Genomic DNA, 24,991 nt, shown 5'->3' with positions numbered 1-24,991 from the left:
AGGTCCTGATCTGACCTGGGCTTCCCAAAGAACAGGAAGCAAACTCCTGGTCCCTGCAAAAGCCCTTTTAATTAAATGACTGTGAATTCTGCTCATTCACCTCCAGCAAAGTCTTTCGAGGGAGGATTTACAGTCACAGACCTCATCTGGCTTGGAGAGCTGCCAGGCCAATCTCTGCAGAACATGGCAAGGAGTCTCGGAGAGTCACGAACCAATGAAGGGAACTAATTGCCTCTTGCAAACTCCACTCCCCTTTCGCTCCCCTTTTATTTCCTCTGGGAGGGGCCATTCATCTTTCACCTGTGGCCTTACTCCCAAGTTGACCCCTGTTCTTTAGCCATTCCCTTCGTCTGGCAACTCTGTGCATGCGCACACTGGGAACAGGCTCCAGCTGTTCTTCTGCCTCACTGATGTCCGACTCTGAAGGCAGCTGGTAACTGTCAGACGGCCCTGGGCCCCTCTCTGCCTCCGACACAGAGCCCTCCTCAGAGCCTTCCCCAGACTCCAGGACTGGCCCATCTTCCTCCCCAACCTCCTCACTGTCCGAATCTGCTGCCAGCTCTGCTGGCAGGCCACAACGGATCCCAACCGCCCTCTTAAGTTTGAACCAGCTAGATGAGATGGTCTCAGTTAGGTTGACTGGATAGTTTTTCTAGCACCCAAGCGTATTTTTGATCCGAATCACAGCCGAGTGGAGCTGAACTCAGGCCGGCCGAGGAGGGCTTTGACTGAAATCTTGCCTAGAGCAAAAAATAAATTTTTTTTAAAAAACCAAGCCTGTTTAGAAGGGCTCCTGGGCAGGTCAAAAGTTTTTGTCTTCCCACCCCTTATATCTGATTACCGAAGCACGTGGTCGGGAGACAGATAAAAGTACATTCTTTGTGGTTCCAGCTAAATATGTCCACCTCCAATTTACTGCTTCCTTCACACCAAATTCCTTTTCGTGAATTATTATAGTTGGAGGCCCTCTGGATTTTGAAGGCCTCCCTCTTGACTGCTTAGCCTAGGGCCGGCCCTTGGGGGCTGAATTCCAAGATAAAAAGGACATTTTGAGTGCAGGAATGTGAAACTCGATAAACCAAGCAAGGCTCAAGTGAATCCTCCTTGCTGTCTCATTCCCCCCCCCCCTTTGGTCTTATTCAAATTTAAAGAATGCAGAAGAACAGAGCTGGAGGGACCTTGGAGGTCTTCTAGTCCAACCCCCTGCTTAGGCAGGAAACCCTACACCACTTCAGACAAATGGCTATCCAACATCTTCTTAAAAACTTCCAGTGTTGGAGCATTCACAACTTCTGGAGGCAACTTCTGTTCCACTGATTAATTGTTCTAACTGTCAGGAAATTTCTCCTCAGTTTTAAGATGCTTCTCTCCTTGATTAGTTTCCACCCATTGCTTCTTGTTCTATCCTCAGGTGCCTTGGAGAACAGTTTGACTCCCTCTTCTTTGGGGCAGCCCCTGAGATATTGGAAGACTGCTTTCATGTCTCCCCTGGTCCTTCTTTTCATTCAACTAGACATACCCAATTCCACCGTTCTTCATATGCTTTAGCCCCTAATCCTCTTTGTTGCTCAAATTCCAGGCGCTGATTGGAGGAAAAGTTAGGTTTTATTTATTTACAAAGTTTATATTGCCACCCACTCACTTTCAGTGACTCTGTCTGGGCGGCTTGAAATTAATAAAAACCCAATTAAAAGAATGAAAAACGATATGTTCCCACCCACTTGGTGATGCAGTCAAACAAGCCACTTTATAGGCTCCATTCTTTCTCGGGCTCTTTGGCAGAATTAGGACTTCCGAGCTTTACGAAAGAGTGGGACCCATCTCTTCTCTGTGGAGATGACATTCTAGGGAGCCACCACAGAGAAGGCTGCTCTGACTGAGGCTTCCCAAGAGCCGGAAGCAAACTCCTGGTCCAAACACAAACCCCTTTTATTAATTGACTGTGAATTCTGCTCATTCTCATCCAGGAAAGTCTTTCCAGGGAGGATTTACAGTCACAGACCTTATCTGGCTTGGAGAGCTGCCAGGCCGAGATCTGCAGAACTCATGTCACGAACCAATGAAGCGAACTAAGTGTCTCCTGCAAACTCCACTCCCCTTTTGCTCCTCTTTTATTTCCTCTGGGAGGGGCCATTCATCGTCCACCTGTGGCCTTCCTCCCAAGTTGACCCTTGTTCCTTAGCTATTCCCTTCGTCTGGCCACTCTGCGCATGCGTACACTGGGAACAGGCTCCAGCTGTTCCTCTGCCTCACTGATGTCTGACTCCGAAGGCAGCTGATAACTGGCATACGGCCCTGGCCCCCGCTCTGCCTCTGACACAGAGCCCTCATCCGAGCCTTCTCCAGACTCCAGGACTGGCCCAGGTTCCTTCCCAACCTCCTCACTGTCTGAATCTGCTGCCAGCTCTGCTGGCCGCTGCCGGGCCACAACAAAAGAACCTCTTCACAGAAAACCAGCTTGGTTGGAAAGAAACATAGCAAAGTTTGTGGGAATTCTCAATTATCCAGATTTTGGTTGTCTTTAAAAACAGAACTAGACTTTCTTGCCACCCCTGAAAACATTTTCGCTTCTCATCCGAAAGAGCGTCAAGAACTGAGAAAGCTTCTTGGGGTGAGAAGTGAAACCTTTTCAAGGGAAAAAAAAAAAACATAAGGAAGCCCAGTTTGAAAAAAGCACCTTTGGGACAGTCCTTCAACACTAGGATGGCTTAAGCTCAAGCCAGTTAGCTGCAGTGGGAGAACTCGGCTCTTTTAAATGCAAGCCAGGCAGAAATCCAACAGGTGCCTTCGCCGCAAAGGCATTGCTTGATGGTGGCTGCGTTCCTTTCATCCGTTCTCCGGGAGCTGCAAATCATTGTCGGCTGACTTTTAATTGCCTGGGAAAAAGAGCTGATGTCAACCCGGGGAGAATGCTGGCTATTCCTGAAATTGGGAAATGGGGCCGGTGACTCATCCCTTAAACGGCGAGGGTGGCATGACTTCATCGGCCTTGTGCCTGCCGAGCGCACCCGGTAATTCTTACATAATCATAATCGCAGCAGGAGCGCAGTTAAGACGGAGCGCAAAGGCCAATTAAAAGAGCCTCGCGCGGTTTTAATGACTCTGCCGGCAGAAATGCTGAATCAACGCTCAGCCATCTGAAGTCGGTCGGTGGGAAACCGGCTGTTCGCCTCGCCTGCTCGCTTTGAAACGGGACTCCTTCCAGAGGGGTGGGGCGGGACTTCAACTCCCAGAAGTCTCGGCGGTAGGGAATGCTGGGAGGCGAAGGGGGAGATGTCCCAGGATTCTCGCCGAGGGCCAAACTGGGGGATTCTGGGAACGGCAGGCTTCCTGAATCCCCCTGGTAGTAAAAAAAAAAAAATAAATCTACGAGATTTGATCTCTACGAGATCACGGAGAGAAGCAACTTAGAACTGAGGAGAAATTTCCTGACAGTGAGGAGAATTAACCAGTGGAACAACTTGCCCTCCAGAAGTTGTGAATGCTCCAACACTGGAAGCTTTTAAGAAGAGGTTGGATAACTGTTTGTCTGAAGTGGTGTAGGGTTTCCTCCCTGAGCAGAGGGTTGGTCTAGAAGACCTCCAAGGTTCCCTTCCAACTCTGTTATTCTATTCTATTCTATTCTATTCTATTCCATTCCGTTCCATTCTCTCCTATTCCATTCTATTCTCTCCTATGCTATTCTATTCTATTCTCTGCTATTCTATTCTATTACATTCCATTATCTCCTATTCTATTTCTATTCTATTCTAGTCTTTCTCTTTCTATTCTATTCTATTCTATTCTCTCCTATGCTATGCTATTCTATTTCTATTCTATTTCATTCCATTCTCTCCTATTCTATTCTACTCTCTCCTATGCTATGCTATTCTATTTCTATTCTATTCCATTCTCTCCTATTCTCTTCTCTTCTCTTCTCTTCTCTTCTCTTCTATTCTATTCTCTCCTATGCTATGCTATGCTATTTCTATTCTATTTCTATTCTATTCTATTTCATTCCATTCTCTTCTATTCTATTCTCTCCTATTCTATTCTATTCTATTCTATGCTATGCTATGCTATTCTATTTCTATTCTATTCCATTCTCTCCTATTCTCTTCTCTTCTCTCCTATTCTCTTCTCTTCTCTCCTATGCTATGCTATTCTAATTCTATTCTATTCTATTTCATTCCATTCTCTCCTATTCTATTCTCTCCTATTCTATTCTCTCCTATTCTATTCTATTCTCTCCTATGCTATGCTATTCTATTTCTATTTCTATTCTATTCTATTCTATTTTATTCTATTCTATTCTCTCCTATTCTATTCTATTCCATTCCATTCCATTCATTCCATTATATCCTATCCTATCCTATCCTATCCCATCCTATTCTATTCTATTCTATTCTCTCCTATGCTATTCCATTCTATTCTATTCTATTAGAATATTAGCGGTGTGGTCTGAGATTGCAACGGCCATTATCCTGAGTCCAAGTTAGGATCTGTGAAGAGAGACTTTGATAGAAGTTTCAGGAAGTCGAAGGGAGATCACCCCTGGGGGTGTGTGCTTGTTTGTCATTCCAATAGCCCCCGCCCCCCAAATCAATGGATCAGGGGAGGACAAATCAATAATCAATAATCAAATTGGCCCTTGTCTAAATATTGGCCACTCAAGAGTTTGATATGTAATCTGGCAGATGGCAAACACCAAACCAGCCCTGGCTAATCTGGAAACGCCACGCAGATTTGGGAGATGGAAAGGAGACCACTAGGAAATCCACTAACTGCAGACTAGATCAGGAAGCCACAATAAATAGAATCCAGAAACGGACCATGGCAAACGACAGCTGGTCCTCGACTTACAGCAGTTCATTTAGTGACGGTTCGAACGGCGCTGAAAACAGTGACCGTTTTTCACACTTTACGATCGTTGCAGCGTTCCTCATAGTCCTGTGATCAAAATTCAGCCGCTTGGCAGTTGGTTCATATTTATGACGGTTGCAGCGTCCCCGGGCTCATGCGATCCTTATTTTGCGACCTTCTCACAAGCCAAGTCAACGGGGAAGCCAGATTCACTGAACGACCGTGGGACTAACTGAACCCCGGCAGTGATTCATTTAACAACGGTGGCAAGAAAGGTTGCGAAACAGGGGCAACACTCATTGAACCATTGTCTCGCTTAACCACAGGACTTTGGGGCGCAATTGTGGTCGTAAGCCGAGAACTACCTATACTTCTACACCCATGGAGTCCTCGGGAGCTAAAGGAGTTCAAAAGAAAAGATAAAGGTTTCCCCCTTGCACATATGTGCTAGTTGTTCCCAACTCTAGGGGGCGGTGCTCATCTCCGTTTCAAAGCCGAAGAGCCAGCGCTGTCCCAAGACGTCTCCATGGTCATGTGGACGGCACGACTCAACTCCCGAAGGCGCACGGAATGCTGTTCCCTTCCCACCAAAGGTGGTTCCTATTTGTCTACTTGCATTTCTTACGTGCTTTCGAACTGCTAGGTTGGCAGAAGCTGGGACAAGTCACGGGAGCTCACTCAGTTACGTGGCACTAGGGATTTGAACTGCCGAACTGCCGACCTTTCTGATTGACAAGCTCAGAGTCTTAGCCATCAAGCCATTGTGTCCCAAGCAGGAGCTAAAAGATGCTTTTTTAAAAAATCCTAACATCAAAATCCATAACAGGGCAGCTGGTTTTTGCTCCTTCAAAATCAAACCAGGTTTGGATGGAGAGGCTAAAGACAACCTGGAGTTGTATGGAGACGGACATTAAATTACAATACAATACAATAGCAGAATTGGAAGGGACCTTGGAGGTCTTCTAGTCCAACCCCCTGCCTAGGCAGGAAACCCTATACCGTTTCAGACAAAGGGTTATCCAACCTCTTCTTAAAAACTTTCAGTGTTGGAGCATTCACAACTTCTGGAGGCAAGTTGTTCCACAGATTAATTGTTCTCACTGTCAGGAAATTTCTCCTTAGTTCTAAGTTGCTTCTCTCCTTGATTAGTTTCCACCCGTTGCTTCTTGTCCTGCCCTCAGGTGCTTTGGAGAATAGCTTGACTCCCTCTTCTTTGGGGCAGCCCCTGAGATATTGGAAGACTGCTATCATGTCTCCCCTAGTCCTTCTTTTCATTGAATATAATTAATAGGATTCACGCCACTGTTAGGCAGGTCTTCATTTCCTCTGACTTAGAGGTATTTTTCAGCAAGGTTTTGCCCCTTCCACTTTCTTTGCCCATGTTTTAAAGTTTATTTAAGTCATCCCATAAAACGTTAATCATTTACTTTTGCAGAGTAGGATAGTCCTAACAAGCCAGCTCTTTCCTTCCTGTTTTTTCCCTCCCATTCCCTTTCCTTCTCTTTTGCGTGTGAAAGAACAATTTTAGAAAGGTGGGGGGGAATCTATCTGTCTGTCTGTCTCTATCTATCATCTATCTATCTATCTATCTATCTATCTAATCTATCTATCTATCTATCTATCTATCTATCATCTATCTATCTATCATCTATCTATCTATCATCTATCTATCTATCTATCTATCATCTATCTATCTATCATCTATCTATCTATCATCTATCTATCTATCTATCTATCTATCATCTATCTATCTATCATCTATCTATCTATCTATCTATCTATCTATCTATCTATCTATCTATCTATCTATCATCTATCAATCATCTATCTATGTTTCTATCTATCTATCTATATTTCCAGGGCTGAATAGAAATCACAGCGAAGGGTTCCACTGGAATGGATTCAAACCGATTCCTGGGATTTTTTTCAGGCGGAAAACACGTATCTCCAATGGTGGATCTTATCTAAAACCACTTCAAACAGGACCAAACCAGCTCGCTGGCCTTTATTTCTCCACTCTTTGGAAGTAGACTTGGGATGTTTCCTGCTGTCCAGAAGCTGCTCCAGCCAGTCCTGTTTGTCAACACAAAAAGCCACACCACGCCCCCCTCCTGAAAAGCCAGCCAATCCCAAGGCCGGCAGCCACACCTGGTCGAGACAGGTAAGAACCATGCAGTCACCTGGAAGACCAGAAGCTATAAAAGATTTCTCAGCCCAGGTGATGTGAGTAGTGCTGTTTTGGGGGAAGATCTCGTTGGCTGCTGTGGGATTTCTCTCCCGCACGTTTCCTGTCTTAGATGGAGCTGTTTTTCTCCTTGTTTTGAAGGAAGGAAAAGGAATTAAAAACAAAACAAAACAGCCAGAAGCTTTTAAAACATGCATTGCTGCTCCTAGGATCACCCAACTCAAGACAGGTGAGCTTGCTTTTAAAGTGCCTTTGAGCAGGTGGGGAAAAAAATTCGGGGAATTTACCAGAGATGGAGAATGAGAATATATATATCTCTTTTGATTTGTTCCCAGGATATTCTCTTTTACATATTATTCCTGCTCCAAGTAGGTGCTTTTCGGCAATAAACCTTAAAATCTGTGATTATTAAATGTTTGTAATCATAGCTTAAAATCAATCAAAATGTTCTCCCAAGTTCTCCCAGGCTTAGATCCCAACAAGTGGATTTTCTGTGACTTTTTCAGGAGGAATTCACTCCCGGATTGATAACTTGGTTACAAGAGATCTGGTGTTTGCGTAAAAGCAGTTTAATTTTTTTTTTTAAAAAAAAAGGTCTGCAAAACTCCAGATGACCATTAGGGGCAGCAGAGAGATATGGATCTCAAATGTTTTTCAGCCATCTAGTGGCTAGCTGGAGTTTTGCAGTCCAGAATCTCCATGGCTCATCCTTTCCCTTGCTTAATGACCAAAGTTACGATTTTGGGGGGGAAAAGTGACTTAAGACCAGTCCTTGCGTTTATGACCATTTCTGTGGTTACATGACCAAAATCCAGGTGCCTGGCAGTCAACATGTATGTATGACGGTTGTAGCGTCCTGGGGAATCACGTGTTCACCGTTTCTGACCTCCCCGTCGACAAGCGAAGTCAACGGGGAAAGCCAAATTCGTTTTTGCGAGCACGGGAAACGTGTTTGCAAAATTTAATGACCGCGTCGCTTAGCGACGGAAGCTCTTCAGTTACGAGGGCCGTCGTAACTCAAGGACTGCCCCCCCCAGCTTTAACGAAACACCAAGAGGCAGGGGATGCTGATTTAACAACGGTGATAAAACTTCAACCACAACTGGTTATGCCAGCAAGCCTCCGAGCATTTTTGTTGAGCATGATTGTGGAATGACAATCTCTTGAGATAGCTTGGAGGGGAGCTGCCACCTTCGGCGCATGTTTCAATCACGTTGGCTGGAAGGCAAAAGGCGCCACACCTCTATTCAGAGAAATCCCTGGGTGTTAAAATAATTGGAAGGCTCCACCTCTGGAAAGAGCTTTTGACAAACATCCGGGCGCGTGGTGACTTAATCACTCCAAGCATGGCAATTGAGTGACTTCAAGAAGGATGTGGCTAGAGAAGGCATGGGGACTCGTGCAGGGGACACACCGGTCCCTGCCAGTAGGACGAATATCTCTGGGGCTTTATGAACAAATGAAAAGGTTCTGCATTTTATTACAAAAAATTAATGTCAAAAAGAGTTGGAGACTCTAGAAAGAGGGCAGAGAAGAGCAACGAAGAGGATTAGGGGACTGGAGGCTAAAACATATGAAGAACGGTTGCAGGAACTGGGTTTTGCCTAGCTTAATGAAAAGAAGGATTAGGGGAGATATGATAGCCGTCTTCCAATATTGACAAATAACAGCGAGTCAACCTATTCTCCAAAGCACCTGGAAAAGAAGCAATGGGTGGAAACTAATCAAGGAGAGAAGCAAGCTAGAGCTAAGAAGGAATTTCCTGGCAGTGAGAACAATGAATCAGTGGAACAGAAGTTGCCTCCAGAAGTTGTGAATGCCCCAACACTGGAAGTCTTTAAGAAGATATTGGATAGCCATTTGTCTGAATTGGTGTAGGGTTTCCTGCCTAGGCAGGGGGTTGGACTAGAAGACCTCCAAGGTCCCTTACCACTCTGTTATTCTGTTTCTAATCCGTTTGCTTTGGGGCATGGATTTAATACCGTGAAGATGGATGGATAAAGTTACTGGAGGAACCTCATGTTTGGGAGGGGGAGGTTGATATCCTGGAAGAAGACCTCTTCTTGGAAAAACAAAATGAGGGGGGATTGCAATGGAGTATCCGGAAGAAGAGCGAGCTCCCTCCAACGGCAACATTCAGCCGAAATCAAGACTAGTTGAATTCAAACTCCGCATGGGGGAGATTTTGCGATGGGATCGAGGAGCAATTCTTCAAGGATGGAAAGTGGCTTTTTTTGCAGGCCTAAAACCTTTAGAAAACTTTTAGGAGAGTCCAGGATGTTTTGCCCCTTATAAATTCCTTCCACAGATCCTTTCCAAAAAAACCCAACTTCGAAGTCCGTAGCAATGCTGTAAGCTTTTTCCTAGCAAAATCGAGCACTAGTAAACTCCATCCTCTGAATAAAAAACATCACCCCAACTTCTTTGGGGAAATGACTGAGATGACTCAGTCACTTTAGGGTGATTTTTACATTCTCCAGAGCAGTTAGGCTCAGAAACCAGTTTTACTGGTTTTGGGGCAGCAGACTCACCAATTAGCTTGAGTTACCCACCATCTCCATCATACCACCACCCATTTGGGCTTTAAGTGCATGCTAGCTTACAAATTTTGCTGCCTTTCCATGCTTTTTGGCTGGCGAGATTTGAATATAGAATACCGGAGTTGGGAGGGACCTTGTAGGTCATCTAGTCCAACCCCCTGCCCAAGCAGGAGACCCCTAACAATTTCTGACAAATGGCAGTCCCGTCTCTTCTTGAAAGCCTCCAGGGATGAAGCTCCCACAACTTCCGAAGGCAACTTCTGTTCCATGGGTTGATTGTTCTCACTGTCGGAAAATTCCTCCTTATTTCCAGGTTGAATCTCTCCTTGGTCAGTTTCCATCCATCATTATTCCTTGTCTGGCCTTTGGATGCTTTGGAAAATAGGTTGACCCCCCTCCTCTCTGGGGCAGCCCCTCAAATATTGGAAGATGCTCTCCTGTCTCCCCTGGTCCTTCTCTTCGCTAGACTCTGCCTTCTCTGCATTTCTCAATTTCTTAGAAGTTGCTCCCTCTAGTAAAGTTTCCAGTTTTAAAAAGTAAAGAGTTGGGTTCAAATGCAACCGAAGGAGCTTTCAAACTTTTAAGTATGTCGTGGTTAGCTTCCCAGCTGAATTTCCTGGGAGTTAAGAGGGAATTGGAGGAATCGCAAAATAAAAATAAGGATTTTTTTTTAAATCCCAGCTTTTGCCTTCTGCCCCCAAATAGACAGGTGCCAAGTTCAGAGAAATTAAACACGCCATAAATTTAAAAAAAAACAAGCGGTTAGCGCAATTGGCTGGGGATTGAATACGGCCGGTAGTTCCTATTTAGAATGAGATAAAAGCAGAAGGTGCGGTCAGATTATGCCGAGATTATGAGAACCAGGAAATTCCCCCCTCTGTGGTTTTTTGCTTGATCATGCTTGCAACGTGGGGGTGGGGGGGAACCCAGCAAAGCCAAATTAAAATAGGAGAACTTGCTACGGAGGGAAAAAATCTGCCAATATCGGAGCTGTTTTTCGCCTGTGTGTCTTCTTTGCAAGCCGATGGTGGAAATAACATTTATTTAGATATTTGGAAGGCGCGTCTGTTGTAAAACAGCAGAAGGATGCTCTTCCAATGCCTGGCTGGAGGGATGTAAATCTCTTTGCGGGAGAATCAGAAAACTGGTCCTCGTTTTGGGATGATCTCACATCTCTGTCCCCTTGCATAATCTGACAAGTCCCAGCATTCCACAAGAGAGAAAATTGCTGGGGTTTTTTCCTGGATGTCCAAGAAGAACAAGAGGCTTCCCTTAAGGTTTGGGGTCAGGCGTGGGTAGTCCCAAAGCTGGCAAGAGGTGTGTGTGTGTGTGTGTGTGTAGAGTAAAGCTTCGCAATTCATTTTTTGCTTCAGCTCCTAAAAACACAACAAAGGGCAGATTGTGTGGGAGTTTAGCCACGCTGGCATCTGTTATCTCCCTATCATCCTGAACGGACTCGTATACTGGTTTGTCTTAGGCTTTGCATGCAGCCGGCCAACACTGCCCCTCCCCAGCAAACAGGGTCTCTACCTGGGACCCCCCGAGATCCCTAGTGGATTTCATGGAGACAGCAACGCTCCTTCCTTCTCAATTTAGGAGAAGCACCGGCTGGGGTACGTGTGATTTTATTTTATTTTTCCTCTTTTCACGCAGCTCTTTCTTGGTGTTTTTGAGAAAGGGGGGAATTCTCAAGTGTTGGAGTTCCCAGTTTACAATAGTTGCTATTCTGGACAAGTGAAGAACTTGTGGATTTTTATTCCCGTGGAAGGTTAAGGAAGTTTTGGAGAAGAAAAAAGGGCTGGGGTCTTAGAAAGATTTAGAAAATAAACGTCTACGGCAGTGTTTCTCATCCTTGGAAACTTTTAAAGATGGGCAGACTTCAACTCCCAGAATTCCCCAGCCAGCATGGGTAGACTTCAATTCCCAGAATTCCACAGCCAGCATGGGTGGACTTCAACTCCCAGAATTCCCCAGCCAGCATGGGTGGACTTCAACTCCCAGAATTCCCCAGCCAGCATGGGTGGACTTCAACTCCCAGAATTCCCGGGCTGGCTGGGGAATTCTGGGAGTTGAAGTCCACCCGACTTAAAGTTGCTCTGATTTGAGAAATACTGATGTAGGATGACTCCATGTTGGCTTAATATTCATCCCATTTTCTTATTTCCCCAGGTTCCGTCATGTCCTGCTTAACCCAGATCTGGCACACTGAAGTGCCAGAATCGCCTCCCTCGTCTCCCCAAAGCCCAATCCCGGCGGACCCCCGCGAGAGACACATCCCGCTCAATCCGATCGTGATCACGTCTCCCTCTGCGGAAAACAGGCCCGCCGTGTGTTCGCCCGTGGGGTCTCCCTTGAGCTCCCCCATCGACGGGAAGACCAGGCTGGGCTCCCCAACGGAGCGGCCCACCTCGCCGATCGAATGCTCCATCTGCTTCAACACCTACGACAACCTCTTCAAGACGCCCAAGGTCCTCCAGTGCCATCACACTTTCTGCTTGGAGTGTTTGGCCCGGCTGACGGCCGCCCTACCGCCCAACCGGGTGGAAGACCAGCTCCCGTGCCCCTTCTGCAGGCAGCTCACCGAGATCCCGCTGGAAGGCGCGCCGGGCCTCCAAACGTGCAAAGAGGTGATGGCCACCTTACCGCAGGAACTCCAGAAGGAGAAAAACCTCTGGATGGAAGGGACCAAACTCTGCTGCCGACAATGCTCCGATCCCGAGCACGCCCACACCTTCGTCACCATCGACATCGCCCCCAGCAAGCCGGAAGTCCCCGAGACTCCCACCGAGGGTTTCATCGGACGCCTCTCCCGCTGCTCGATATGCGACGACTGGAAACGCGTCCTCCTGCTTGCCGTGCTAATCATCATCCTCTTTTGCATCATCCTATGGCCCGTCCAGTGTATCGTCAAGACGGGAAACTTGAAGTGCCTCAACAAATTCACGTTCCCGCGGCCCAATTACGTGCCTTACCGTCTCACCACCCCGGCCCCCACGCTGGACCTCACCAAGCTCGTGGCGTGATTGCCCCGGGGGGGGCTGTTTTACGGGTGCTGCTCTAATGTGGGTTGACCGCTGGTCATTGGGGGTGGGGTTGGGGGAGAAAGTCCACGAGAGTCTTAGTCTCCTCTGGAAGGAACCGGGGAGACGGGGTGGACTTGTCCTCTCCGTTCTAGAGGATCGCGTTGGGTTCGATGGGCCGTCACGTTGACCTGGTGCAATGCAACTCGTGAACGTTTGAGCGTTCCACATCTTGGGTCGTGTCAACTTGAAACACACCTGTGGCCACTTCCACACCCCCTAAGTGGCTCTAGGGTCAGCCATAACCTGCTTTGCGAGACTCAACTGCCAAAGTCCGTGCAAAGTCTTGTTTTGCATGTATGGGAGAATACACTTCAGGGGGAGTATTGTGACAGTGGCAAGTGAACCAAAAGGCTTTCCCCTCCGAGGACACGCAAATCCGAGCAAACGGACCGAACTCTGCGCACCTTTCCCTTTTTGCTGACCCTTGACACTTTGCCGTCTCTGCCTCCAGTTTCGTTTGGGCGAAAGGAGAGGACCCTTCATTTTCTATTGTTATTAAACATTTCAGTTTTATACCGCTGAATTGTGTGTGGGACAGTTCTTGTTGTTATTGTGGTGATATTTTTCTCCGCCCGTTCTTGGGGAAGATCACAAAAGGGGGAAAGCAGATGTCACCGAAAGAGAGGGAGGGACGATATTGGGGGAACTGAGGTTATATATAAACAGTACTGGGGGATACTGGTGGAGCAGTGAGAGAGGTTCCTACAGATTAAGTCCTCGACTTACAACCGCAACGGAGCTCAAAATTTCTGTCGCTAAGCAAGACAGGTGTGAATTTTTGCTCCATTTTACCACCTTTCTTGACACAGCGGTGAAATGAATCCCTGCACGTTGTTCAGCCAGTCAACCCGGTTGTTAAGCGAGGTTGCAAAATGACTCAATTGGGGGCGCTGCAGCTGTCGCAAATATGAGTCAGCCGCCAAGAGACTGAATTTTGATTAGGTGACCGTGGGGGATGCTGCGACGGTCGTGTGAAAAACGGTCATAAGTCACTTTTTTTCAGTGCCGTTGTAACTTTGAACGGTCACTAAATAAACTGTTGTAAGTCGAGGACTACCTGTATCGCATTAACTTCAACTCTGCCTGTCTGTTGTTAGAAAACAGGTCATGTTCAGGCCTAAGAGAATTTGCAATATTATAATATTCTTACCCTGTTTCCCTGAAAATAAGACCTCCTCGGATAATAAACCCAATTGGGCTTTTGAGCGCATGCGCTAAAATAAGCCCTCCCCCAAATATAAGCCCTCCCCGAAAATATTACAACCCAGCAGCAGCCATGAGGTGACCACGCTCGCCACCTCCTGCACCGGCATGTGTGGACTTCAACTCCCAGAATTCCCCAACTGGCATGTGTGGACTTCAACTCCCAGAATTCCCCAACTGGCATGTGTGGACTTCAACTCCCAGAATTCCCCAGCCGGCATGTGTGGACTTCAACTCCCAGAATTCCCCAGCCGGCATGTGTGGACTTCAACTCCCAGAATTCCCCAGCTGGCATGTGTGGACTTCAACTCCCAGAATTCCCCAGCCGGCATGTCTGGACTTCAACTCCCAGAATTCCCCAGCCGGCATGTGTGGACTTCAACTCCCAGAATTCCCCAGCTGGCATGTGTGGACTTCAACTCCCAGAATTCCCCAGCTGGCATGTGTGGACTTCAACTCCCAGAATTCCCCAGCCGGCATGTGCAGGCTTCAACTCCCAGAATTCCCCAGCCGGCATGTGTGGACTTCAACTCCCAGAATTCCCCAGCTGGCCTTTGTTGACTTCAACTCCCAGAATTCTCGGGCCACCATGCTCAACGGTGTAAACCCCTCTGTTCTAAACAAAGACACTTGTTAATTCACTACATATATATTTTTCTTTTATATATATATACATACATACATACACACCCAGTTTGTAACCTCTGTTACAGAGAACCAGAGACCCCTGGGGAGGAATACAGCGTAACAAGAAAAGGAATTATATCTTGCCCTTTGCATAAATTAAAACAGTGTTTTTCCAGCTAGACAACTTTTTAAGTTGGGTGGACTTCGATTCCCAGAATTCCCCAGGTAGAAACTTCTAGGATTCCCCCAATCAGCAGGTTGGTGGGAAAATTCTGGGAATTGAAAGTCCACCTCTCTCTTAAAGTGGCCCAGGTTGAAATCCACACTGAATGAGACCAACGAGAGAGGGAGTCTTACGGTTGCGTTCAGGATGGAAAATCCAGGTGGGAGTTAAAACACGGAAACTGCCTCGTATCTGGAGGAGGTAACGATAAACCTTGAGATGGAATTAAAACTGGTGTCCTTTCAGATCGCACCAATACCTTGGAAGTCGTACGAGTTTGATCCCATCCATAAAAGCAGAGACGGAAAACTATGCCGTTGTTTCGTTCCTCCCACCCCACCGTGGCGCAGTGATATTTAAGTCTAAAGGAAAAATAATTCTGAAATGGAAAAGCTGGGAGAAACCGAGTTTTTCAACAGAACTGGGTTTCCGGAGAGGAAGGTCTTAAAGAGTGCAGTGCTTGGGGATGCGATCCATCGGTCCGTCATATCGGGAGACAAAAAAAATCACACACCTGGACACGCTTGCCTACCTATTTTATAAGCCACCTGTCTCCATCCTGTTCTACAGCTACTATCTTCCCGAGTGAGTGAATCCTGAGACCTTGGCGGTTTTGATACTCAGGTTTTCGTAGACAGAGGTCGTTTCCTCGTCGTCCACTCTGCGGAATAAAAGAGGGAGAATCAGCAACCGGCCTTACCAAAAAAAAAACGAGCAACGGCGGGTAGTTTTTGAACCCGTGACAAAATCTCAGGCTTACGCAGGGCACACCAGCTTAGTCAACCGAAGACATTGAGACACAGGCAAGCTTCAGATATCGCCATTCATCCTCTTTTAACGACCCCGTAATCCCTTGCGGGGTGGAGTCTGGGCAACTGAGTTTTGTGCGGCAGAATATATTCTCATTGTGTCCAAAGAGAGAGAGAAACAGCTGTCTCTACCTAGGATCGAACTCCCAGCCTCCTGATTATGGGGTGAGAGCTCCACCTCTAGGCCACTGCATCACTCACTTCAGATATCGCCATTAAATGGAGTTTATTATTATTGAGCATGCGATGAATAACCATCATAACCTATGCAGGTTCAGATCTCCACTTAAATGAAACACAGGTAGTTCTTGGCTTCATTTAGTGACTGTTCAAAGTGAACAATGGTGTTGAAAAAAGTGACTTATGACCGTTTTTTACACTTTGCGACCACTGCAGCATCCTGCGATCCAAAGTCAGACGCTCGGTCACTGATTCTTACTTATGACGGTCGCAGGGTCACGCCATCTCCTTTGGCGACCTTCGGGCAAGCCAAGCCAATGGGCAAGCTGGGTTCACTTAATGACCATGTGGCTAACTGAACAACCGCAATGGTTCACTTAACCCCCGTGTAAAATGAGGCAAGACTCGCTTAACAAATGTCTCGCTTAGCAACGGGAACATTGGCCTCAGTTGTGGTCAAAAGTCAAAGACTCCTGGTTATTTCCTTCACCCATTTCTTTTTTTTTCAATTACAGCTAGTCCTCCTTCTTTAACAACGTTCAAAGTTATGACGGCGCTGAAAAAAGTAACTTAAAACTCGTCCTTGCAGTTACGACCGTCCCAGCGTCCCCTTTGCTCATGCAAACTTACAGGATCAAAATTTGGATGCTTGGCAACCAAAAATGATTTACCATGGTTGTCCAGTCCGGGGTGGGGTGGGGGTAGGGGGTTGTCACAGGGTCACGACCTTCCCAGATAGCTTCTAACAAGCAAAAATCAACGGTGGAAAACAAGATCCACTTAGTGTCTGTCTGAGTCACTTAACGACCGGAGTGATTCACTTAAACAACCATGAGAAGAAAGGTTGCAAAATCAGGTCCCAATTGTGGTTGTAAGATGAGGAATACTTGCAATTCCTATTTTGGGGAGGGGGGGGGAGAAGGGAGAGGAGAGAAAAGGATCTTACCCTATCTGGAGCCGAGGGGAAGGAGGGAGAGCTTTCACTCGGGGGGTTTCCATCGGCAAGTATTGGATGTTTAAGTAACCCGTGTCCTTCCGTAGAAATCTCTGAAATAAGAATTTCAATTAAGTTTTATGATTATTCATGATAGCAGCCTTCCAATATCTCAGGGGCTGCCCCAAAGAAGAGGGAGTCAAGCTATTCTCCAAAGCACCTGAAGGCAGGACAAGAAACAATGGGTGGAAACTAATCCAGGATAGAATCAAACAAGAACTAAAGAGAAATTCCCTGACAGTGAGAATAATTAACCAGTGGAACAACTTGCCACCAGAAGTCATGAATGCTCCAACACTGGACGTTTTTAAGAAGAAACTGGCCAGCCCTTTGTCTGAAATGGTATAGAGTTTCCTACTTAAGCATGGGGGTTGGACTAGAAGACCTCCAAGGTCCCTTCCAACTCCGCCGTTCTGTTATTCGGCTATTCTCCTGTTATTTTTTTTTCTCTTCTGCTCTATGATGAAATCCTTATTTTTCAAGTTCGGCGTTTGGCACCGTTGGGTAATTGTTGTGTAATTGTCCGTGGGGGCTTCCCGGATTCGAGTCTTCTGGCTGAGAAATGAGGAAGGCTCGCATGCAATAGCAATAGATATAACAATAGCACTTAAGACTTATATACCCGGGGGGGCGGGGGGGGCGGGGGGCGGGGGGGCGGGGGGGGGCGGGGGGGATTCAAACGTTTTAGCAACCGGTTCTCTGCCCAGTTGCTGGGTGGGCGTAGCCAACTCAACCTCCTGCACCACGGCGGGGTGGGGGGGTGTTTTCGTCCTTCCCAGGCTCCGGAGGCTTTCTGGAACTTCCGTTACGCCTGTTTTTCGCCGTTCCCGAGGATCCGCAAGCACTCTGCACTTACCTGCATTCAAAACGAGCCACGTGGAGACTCCGGAATGGGCTCGCGGACTGCTTAAATCTGGCCCTAGAAATAGCAAAGGACTGACCCGCGGTGCCTTTGGCAGCCAAAATGGGGCATGTGGGGGGGGGCACAGGAGGCCGTTCAGGCCAAAAAAGGGGCATGGGGTTGTGTGCATGACACCCCCCCCCCATTTTGGGGTGCTGCGGGAGGCCGTCCAAGCTGAAAACGGGGCCGAAGGTGGGGGGGTGTCTCACACAGCCTCCCCGTGCCCTGTTTTGGCTGGCATGGTGTTGCAGGAAGCGCCCGTCCCGTCTCCCCCACCCGAGCCGGCTCGCGGAGGAGAACTACAGTGCTGATCAAAGAAATCCAGTTTGACACCTCTGCTCTAGTCTCTTCTTTAAAATCTCCACTGATGGAGCGCCCACAATTTCTGGTGGCGAGCTGTTCCACTGGTTCATTGTCCTGTTAGGAAGTTTCTCCTTAATCCCAGGTTGCTTCTCTCTTTGGTTACCGTATTTTTCAGTCCATAAGTCGCACCGGCATATAAGACGCACCAAGATTTCGAAGAGGTAAGTAAGAAAAAAAAATGTTTTTGTCCTCCCCAGCCCCCAGGAGCACTCTGCAGGCTTCAGCAGGGATGGGGGAAGGCAAAAACGCCCCCGTTTTTGAAAAAAAAAAAAAAAAACAAGCAGAAAATGGGCCATTTTTTTGCAAAAACGGAGGGTTTTTTTTGCAAAAACAGAGGCGTTTTTTGCCTTCTCCCATCTCTGCTGAAGCCTGCAGAGTGCTGCTGGGGGAAGGCAAAAACACCTCTGTTTTTGAGAAAAATGGACCATTTTTTGCAAATTGGACGCAGGGGGGGGCGGGGCTTCGGGAGCCCCAAAATTGGCTGTATTCCATGTATAAGATGCCCCAACATTTCCACCCTCTTTTAGGCGGAGGAAATACGGTAGTTTCCAGTTGTTCACCTGTTCCTCCTCTAGCTCCTTCTGCTGCGTTGCGATGAACTGCTGCACAGCCATGTAGACAAATTTGTACTGGGCTTCCGTTTGCACCATACCCGACCTCTGCCTCCGTACCATCTGGATTGTCTTGGGGATGTCGATGTCACAATCCAAACCTATTGTGAGTAAGAGAAAAGAGAGAGAGAGAGAGAGATGTTTAAAAAATTGCCACGCCAAGGATTGCCTATGCCCAGAAATGGAAAAACTAACTCCAAGCGAAGATCAAATAATAAGAAAGGTTATGGACTGTGCTGAAATGGACAAACTAACTAAAGAAATTCAGGGAAAAGAAGAATCAGAATTCTACCAGATATGGGGTAAATGGTATAGGTGGATGGAGGAAAGAAACAAGAATCAATGAAGGAATGTAACAAAACTCAAAAATAATAGTTATGGGTAAAATAAGAAAGTTAAGGATGCTGAAACCCAAATAAAACATAATTGAATGGGGGAAAAAATAAAAATAAAAAATTAGTTAATTCTAGGTGATTAATAAGTAGAACGTTGTAGCTGCTTATAGAATGTTTTCATTTTTAAAATGTTTATTCGTTAACAGATAACCCATCATGACAATAATAATGAAATAATAACTCTAACTGGTAAAAACAATTTGGATATAAACTATAATATGGGACCTGGGGAAAAGATATTATTATTATTATTATTATTATTATTATTATTATTATTATTATTATTATTATTATTATTATTATTATTATTATTATTATTATTATTATTATTATTATTATTATTATTATTATTATTATTATTTGTTTAGATTTTGTTATAAAGATGTACCGGTAATCTCTCCTGGGTACTTATAAATTCTAGCAATAAATTTTTGTCTAGATTTAGTATAATATAAATATAAATGATTCTAGACAAAAGCACGTTTAAACAAATATAGTTAAATGAGAATAATGGTATATTGATGGTATAAAGGTTTTTGATTTAAAATGTACAATTCAATATGAATGAAATATAAAGAATGATTGTAGTAACGCATGAAATTTATTTGTAACCAATCGACATGCTTTCTGGAAGATGTAATGAAGAATGTTTTTGTGTGTGTTTTTTGTTTAATTAAAACAATAAAAAAAAGAAAAAAGAAAAAAAATTGCCATGCAAGCAGGTAGGAGAATCAGCGTGCTGATGTTAAACTCTTACGCTATTACTATTATTAAATACCATATTTTTCGGAGTACAAGACGCACCCTTTTCCCTCAAAAAAGAGGCTGAAAATCTGGGTGCGTCTTATACACCGAATACAGCATCTTTTGCCTCCCGAAACACCGCCTCCTTCACCAAAATGGTCGTGCATAGCCTTTAGGAGGCTTATAGAGTGCTCCTGAGGACTGGGGTGGGCAGAAATGAATGATAAATGGGCCGTTTGTGGCTCAATTCTGCCCCCCCAGCCCCCAGGAGCACTCTGCAAGGCTCCTAAAGGTTATGCATATCCCCTTTTTGACAAAAAACGGGGTGTTTTTTTGCTTGTTTTTGCCCCACCCCACCCCCACCTCCCAGGAGCACTCTACAAACCTCCTAAAGGCTATTCATGCCCTTTTGGGGGGGGGGGGGGAAACAGGCTGTTTTGGGGAGGTCTGCAGAGTGCAAAACCTTTTTTTAAAAAAATTGCCTCTTCAAAACCTTGGTGCGTCTTATACTCCGGTGCGTCTTATACTCCAAAAAATACGGTCGTCCTTAACGTGCAACCACGATAGGGACTGGAAACTTTGTTTGGAGTGGCGCAATCCTCACGCGAGGCATCACGGGATCACATCCGACTTGACAACCTTTTTTGACCGCAGTTGTTACGTGACATATCAATTGTGATTTCCTGCCGTCTTCCCCATCGCGTTTGCTTGCTGGAAGCTGGCTGGGAAGGTCGCAATTTGTTCGATGATGTGAGTGTGAATGTTGTAAGTGCACAACATTTGCCAAGTGTCCGAAGCATGATCCTATGACCGGAGGATGCCTTGATTGTTGTAAATATAGGTAGTCCTCGACTTACAACAGTTCATTTAGTCACTGTTCAAAGTTACAACAGCGCTGAAAGAAATGACCCAGGATCGTTTTTCACACTTACAACTGTTGCGGCATCCCTATGGTCACGTGATCATCCTCCTCCTCCTCTTTTAACAACCCCATAATCCCTTGCGGAGTACAGTTTGGGCAACTGAATGGAGATAAATATTTACTGGCCGGATGCTTTTCCTGACTCCAATGCGGAGTCTTATTCAGCAGATATATTCTTAGTGTGCCCAGAGAGAAATATCATTCAGATGTTTGATAACGGTTTCATATTTACGACGTCCTGGAGTCACGCGATCCCTTTTTTGTGACCTTCTGGCGAAGCAAAGTCAATGGGAGGGAAGACAGATTCACTTTACAACCGTGTTACTAACTTAACAACGGAAGTGATTCACTTGGCAACGGTGGCCAGAACGTGAGGCGAAACTCACTTTAAAATGTCTCATTTAACAGCAGGAATTTGGGGCTCAGTTGTGATCGTAAGTCGAGCTCTACCAGTTATTACTCCCTGTACAAAATCAGAGGAAAGGCAAGGTTGTGTTTACCTTGTCGGTGAATTGTGTCCACCAGCATATCTATTACGATGATTGTGCCGGTTCGGCCTATCCCAGCACTGGGAAAAGGAGAGAAAGGGAAGAGTAGAAGGACATCCATACAACTCTCTCTGCTGAACTCAACACTCTAGTCACTTGTCTGAAAAGATATACTGTACGTTCTCCTGCTTGAGCAGGGGGCTGGACTAGAAGGCCTCCACGGTCCCTTCCAGATTCTATTCTGTTCTGTTCTATTCAGGGGTGGATTCCTGCCAGTTCTAATATAGAAGAGGCTCCACAAATCTGCAGTGCCGTTTAGAACCGGTTCCAGAACCGGTTCCAGCTCCCTTCCCCCCCCCCCCATCCGCACATCATCAAGATGAAGAGCGAGAAGAGGAATTCTGGGAGTTGAAGTCCACAAGTCTTAAAGCTGTCAAAAACCCCTGGGTTTTTTTTTTCTAAAGGGTTAGGGGTGCGAGGGTCTTATAACTTGACAGCTTTAAGATTTGCCCGCTTCGATGTCAGAGTTCCTGAGCCAACATGACTGGAGGAGGAATTCTGGGAGTTGAAGTCCACAAGTCTTAAAGCTATCAAATTTGAACACCCCTGTTTTTTTTTTTCCTAAAGGGTTAGGGGTGCAAGGGTCTTGTAACTTGACAGCTTTAAGACTTGCGTGCTTCAAATGCCAGAGTTTCTGAGCCAACATTTTGGTTGCTAAGAGTGAGCGTTGTTAAGTGAGTTTCACCAGTTGGCCACGCCCACCCAGTCACATGGCTGGCAAGCCACTCCCATCCGGTCAAATGGATGGCAAGCCACTCCCACCCAGTCACATGGCCTGCAAGCCACTCCCACAAAGCAGGCCACAACTACAGAAGAGGTTCTAAATTTTTCTGAAACCCACCACTGGTTATATTCTATTCCATTCCTTATTCTATTCTATTCTATCCTATCCTATCCTACCCTATCCTATTGTCTATCCTACATTCTATTCTATTCTATTCCATTCCCTATTCTATCCTATCCTATCCTATTGTCTATCCTATATTCCATTCCATTCCATTCTATTCTATTCCATTCCATTCCCTATTCTATTATTTTCCATTCCATTCCTTATTCTGTTCTATTCTATTTTATTCTATTCCATTCCATATTCTATTCCATTCCATTCTATTCCATATTCCATTCCATTCCATTCCCTATTCCATTCCATTCCCTATTCCATTCCATTCCATTCCCTATTCCATTCCATTCCCTATTCCATTCCATTCCATTCCCTATTCCATTCCATTCCATTCCCTATTCCATTCCATTCCCTATTCTATTCCATTCCATTCCCTATTCCATTCCATTCCCTATTCCATTCCATTCCATTCCCTATTCCATTCCATTCCCTATTCTATTCCATTCCATTCCCTATTCCATTCCATTCCATTCCCTATTCCATTCCATTCCATTCCCTATTCCATTCCATTCCATTCCATTCCCTATTCCATTCCATTCCCTATTCTATTCCATTCCATTCCATTCCCTATTCTATTCTATTCTATTCTATTCTATTCCATTCCATTCCATTCCATTCCATTCCATATTCTGTTCCGTTCTATTCTATTGTCTATCCTACATTCTATTCTATTCTATTCCTCATTCTACTCTATACACCATCACAGGCTTAGGTGGAAGACCCTCAAATCCAAGCCTCCGGATGACCCTCACCTACAATGCACCACAATTGGTCCCGACTCCGGAATACTTCTGTGAGCCTTGTTGATTTGGTCCAAAAAGCTGAGGACTCCGCCTGGTTCGTTTGGGACGCCGTGATCAGGCCAGCTGAAATACTGGAAGTGCTTAATTTTTCTGGGCCGCTCTTCCTGCGCGGAAGGAGAGAGGGATCAGATTAAATCACGGAGAAATCGGCGGACAAAAATCAGAAAGGAGGAGGTGATAAGATCTCGCTGCTTTAGCAGAGTAAGGAAGATACTCAGATGTGAGTATCACATGTGATGTCCGGATACCCGGAAAAATATGCCATCCTTCACTTAATCCTCCGGGGAAAGATTGAAGGCAAATCAGATCCAGGCAGTAAAAGAACATAATGGCTTCAAAATCTCAGGGACCGGTTTGGATAAAACTCAGCAGCATTTTTGTGTGTGGCTGTTGATAAAAATAGGATCGCCAACGTCCAATGACGGAAACGGCACAAAAAGAAGAAATAGTAACGTGTCACTGTGATGGAGACTTCCCCGATTTGGGAGAAGTCGGTGCGGGAATCGTGAAGTGTGATGACCGGCAAAGCAAGTCACTGAAGATTAACATAAACAGAAATAGATAAATATTTGCACACCGCCTACGCGGGGCTAATGACATAACCCCAGCGCTGCGGTTGTGTGTTCCTTTCCTGGAACTTCTGATTCACTTTGCATTTGCAACCAGGAAATACGACGGCCGAGAGAAAGACCCCCGAAAGGGTGTGAGTCATTCAACCACTGAAGGAAATGGGGCTGGCCTAACCGCGTGTCGGAGGGATGAAACGGCGAGAGGTTGGGCAGAATAAGACGCCTGGGCAGAGCTTCGACTGGAAAACACAACAAAGGGCCCCAAAAGTACACAAGAAACGGACAAAAAGGAGAAAGCAACTGCGTATTTTGGACCCACATTTGAAACAGCAAGTACATTAATAGTTGGAGACAAAATCTGTTCTGTTATTCTGCAGCATTTTACGGTGGCCCACAAATTTAAGGCAACGTGTCAAAACATCCAATTAAAAACCCCGCTTGCTGTCTAGACCAGGGGTGTCAAACTCAAGGCCTACAGGCCAGACTGGGAATATCAAAGCACCAGCCTGCAAGTGCCACTGCCGGCCAAAATGGGCTCTTTGCCCCCATCCCCCAGTGGCCCGTTTTCAGCCTTCCTGACCTCCTGCAGCACTCTGATGCTCGTTTTTGGCCAGCAAGAGTACTGCAGGAGGCCGAGGAGGCTGAAAACGGGCCAGAAGCGTGGGGCCTCTGCGCAGCCCGTGTTCGACTGGCAGATTGCTGCTGGAGGTGTCCATCCCGTCTCCCCCCCCACACCTCCCCGTCTGGCCCGCAGAGGAGAACTAGAATGCTCACTCGGCCCTCAAAGAAATCCCATTTGACATCCCTGTTCTAGGACGACAGATTTCCACCCTTACCGTATTTTTCAGAGTATAAGATGCACCAAGATTTTGAAGAGGCAAAAAAACATTTTTGCACTATGCAGACCCTCTGCATGCCTCATTTTTTTGTGAAAAATGGGGCATGCAGAGAGTTTGAGAGGTCTGCAAAGTGCTCCTGGGGGCTGGGGGGGAGGGGCAAAACCGAGCAAAAAATGGCCCACTTTTTGCGAAAGTTGGCTCGTGTTTTGCCAAAAATGGACATGCCTAGCCTTTAGGAGGCTTGTAGAGTGCTCCTGGGGGCTGGGAGGAGGGGGGCAAAAATGAGCCTGTTTTCCACTCATTTGTGCCCTCCCCAGCCCCCAGGAGCACTTTGCAGGCCCCCCCAAACTCTCTGCGTGTCCATTTTTGCAAAGGGGGTGGGGTTTCGGGAGGCCAAAAATGCTGTATTCAGTGTATAAGACGCACCCAGATTTTCACCATCTTTTTTTTGGGGGGGGGGGGGGGAGGTATGTCTTATACTCCAAAAATTACAGTCGTTGCCACGAGCACTAGAAACATGACTGCTTTTCAAAAGAGAATCCCCAATCTACCCTGTCTGTCCGTGCGATCTGTAAATCCCGGATGTAGTAACCCTGACATTCTCGCTCCCCGATATTCTGCACGCTGATTTGGCCAAATTCCTTCGTGCAGTTTTCATCCGGCCAGTAGCGAAAACACTTGTTCTGCAAGACGAAAAAAAAAGGAGAGA

General features: G+C 46.1%; 2 protein-coding genes across 5 annotated transcripts in view; one reads left to right on the top strand and one right to left on the bottom strand.

The window, feature by feature from the left end:
- Window positions 1–2,879: 2,879 nt before the first annotated feature.
- RNF223 (ring finger protein 223) lies at window positions 2,880–13,163 on the top strand. 3 transcript variants are annotated; one of them, XM_081955054.1, is made up of 4 exons: window positions 2,952–3,011; window positions 6,826–7,256; window positions 11,045–11,180; window positions 11,737–13,163. In XM_081955054.1, exons 3-4 carry the CDS (start codon window positions 11,129–11,131, stop codon window positions 12,588–12,590), a joined length of 906 nt encoding a protein of 301 aa, XP_081811180.1. In that variant the 5' UTR covers window positions 2,952–3,011; window positions 6,826–7,256; window positions 11,045–11,128; the 3' UTR covers window positions 12,591–13,163. The 3 variants fall into 3 exon arrangements, with proteins under 3 accessions (XP_081811179.1, XP_081811180.1, XP_081811181.1); XM_081955055.1 differs by lacking the exon at window positions 11,045–11,180; XM_081955053.1 differs by lacking the exons at window positions 6,826–7,256; window positions 11,045–11,180 and having other exon boundaries at window positions 2,880–3,011.
- A 1,340-nt stretch (window positions 13,164–14,503) lies between these two features.
- The window catches only part of LOC309393283 (tyrosine-protein phosphatase non-receptor type 11-like), a 42,608-nt gene continuing 32,120 nt past the window's right edge, over window positions 14,504–24,991 (bottom strand). The window contains exons 10-15 of one of the 2 annotated variants that reach the window (XM_081955286.1): window positions 24,834–24,965; window positions 22,824–22,978; window positions 21,123–21,190; window positions 18,511–18,662; window positions 16,639–16,739; window positions 14,504–15,364 (exon numbers count right to left, since the gene is read on the bottom strand). In XM_081955286.1, coding sequence (XP_081811412.1) covers window positions 15,277–15,364; window positions 16,639–16,739; window positions 18,511–18,662; window positions 21,123–21,190; window positions 22,824–22,978; window positions 24,834–24,965 — 696 coding nt within the window. In that variant the 3' untranslated portion in view covers window positions 14,504–15,276. The remainder of the gene's footprint in view (window positions 15,365–16,638; window positions 16,740–18,510; window positions 18,663–21,122; window positions 21,191–22,823; window positions 22,979–24,833; window positions 24,966–24,991) is intronic. The other variant, XM_081955287.1, reaches the window with a different exon arrangement.

Source organism: Natrix helvetica, assembly GCF_964273705.1.
Source record: "Natrix helvetica genome assembly, chromosome: 5".
Lineage (NCBI taxonomy): Eukaryota > Metazoa > Chordata > Lepidosauria > Squamata > Natricidae > Natrix > Natrix helvetica.
The sequence above is the reverse complement of the archived record's forward strand: the minus strand, read 5'-3'. Positions and strand labels throughout refer to the sequence as shown.

Coding starts and splice junctions, on each gene's coding strand:
- RNF223 (XM_081955053.1), top strand. CDS start 2,936: ATGGGGCCGGTGACTCATCCCTTAAACGGCGAGGGTGGCATGACTTCA. Junction 3,012..11,736: donor GTGCCTGCCGAGCGCACCCG/GTAATTCTTACA, acceptor TTATTTCCCCAG/GTTCCGTCATGTCCTGCTTA.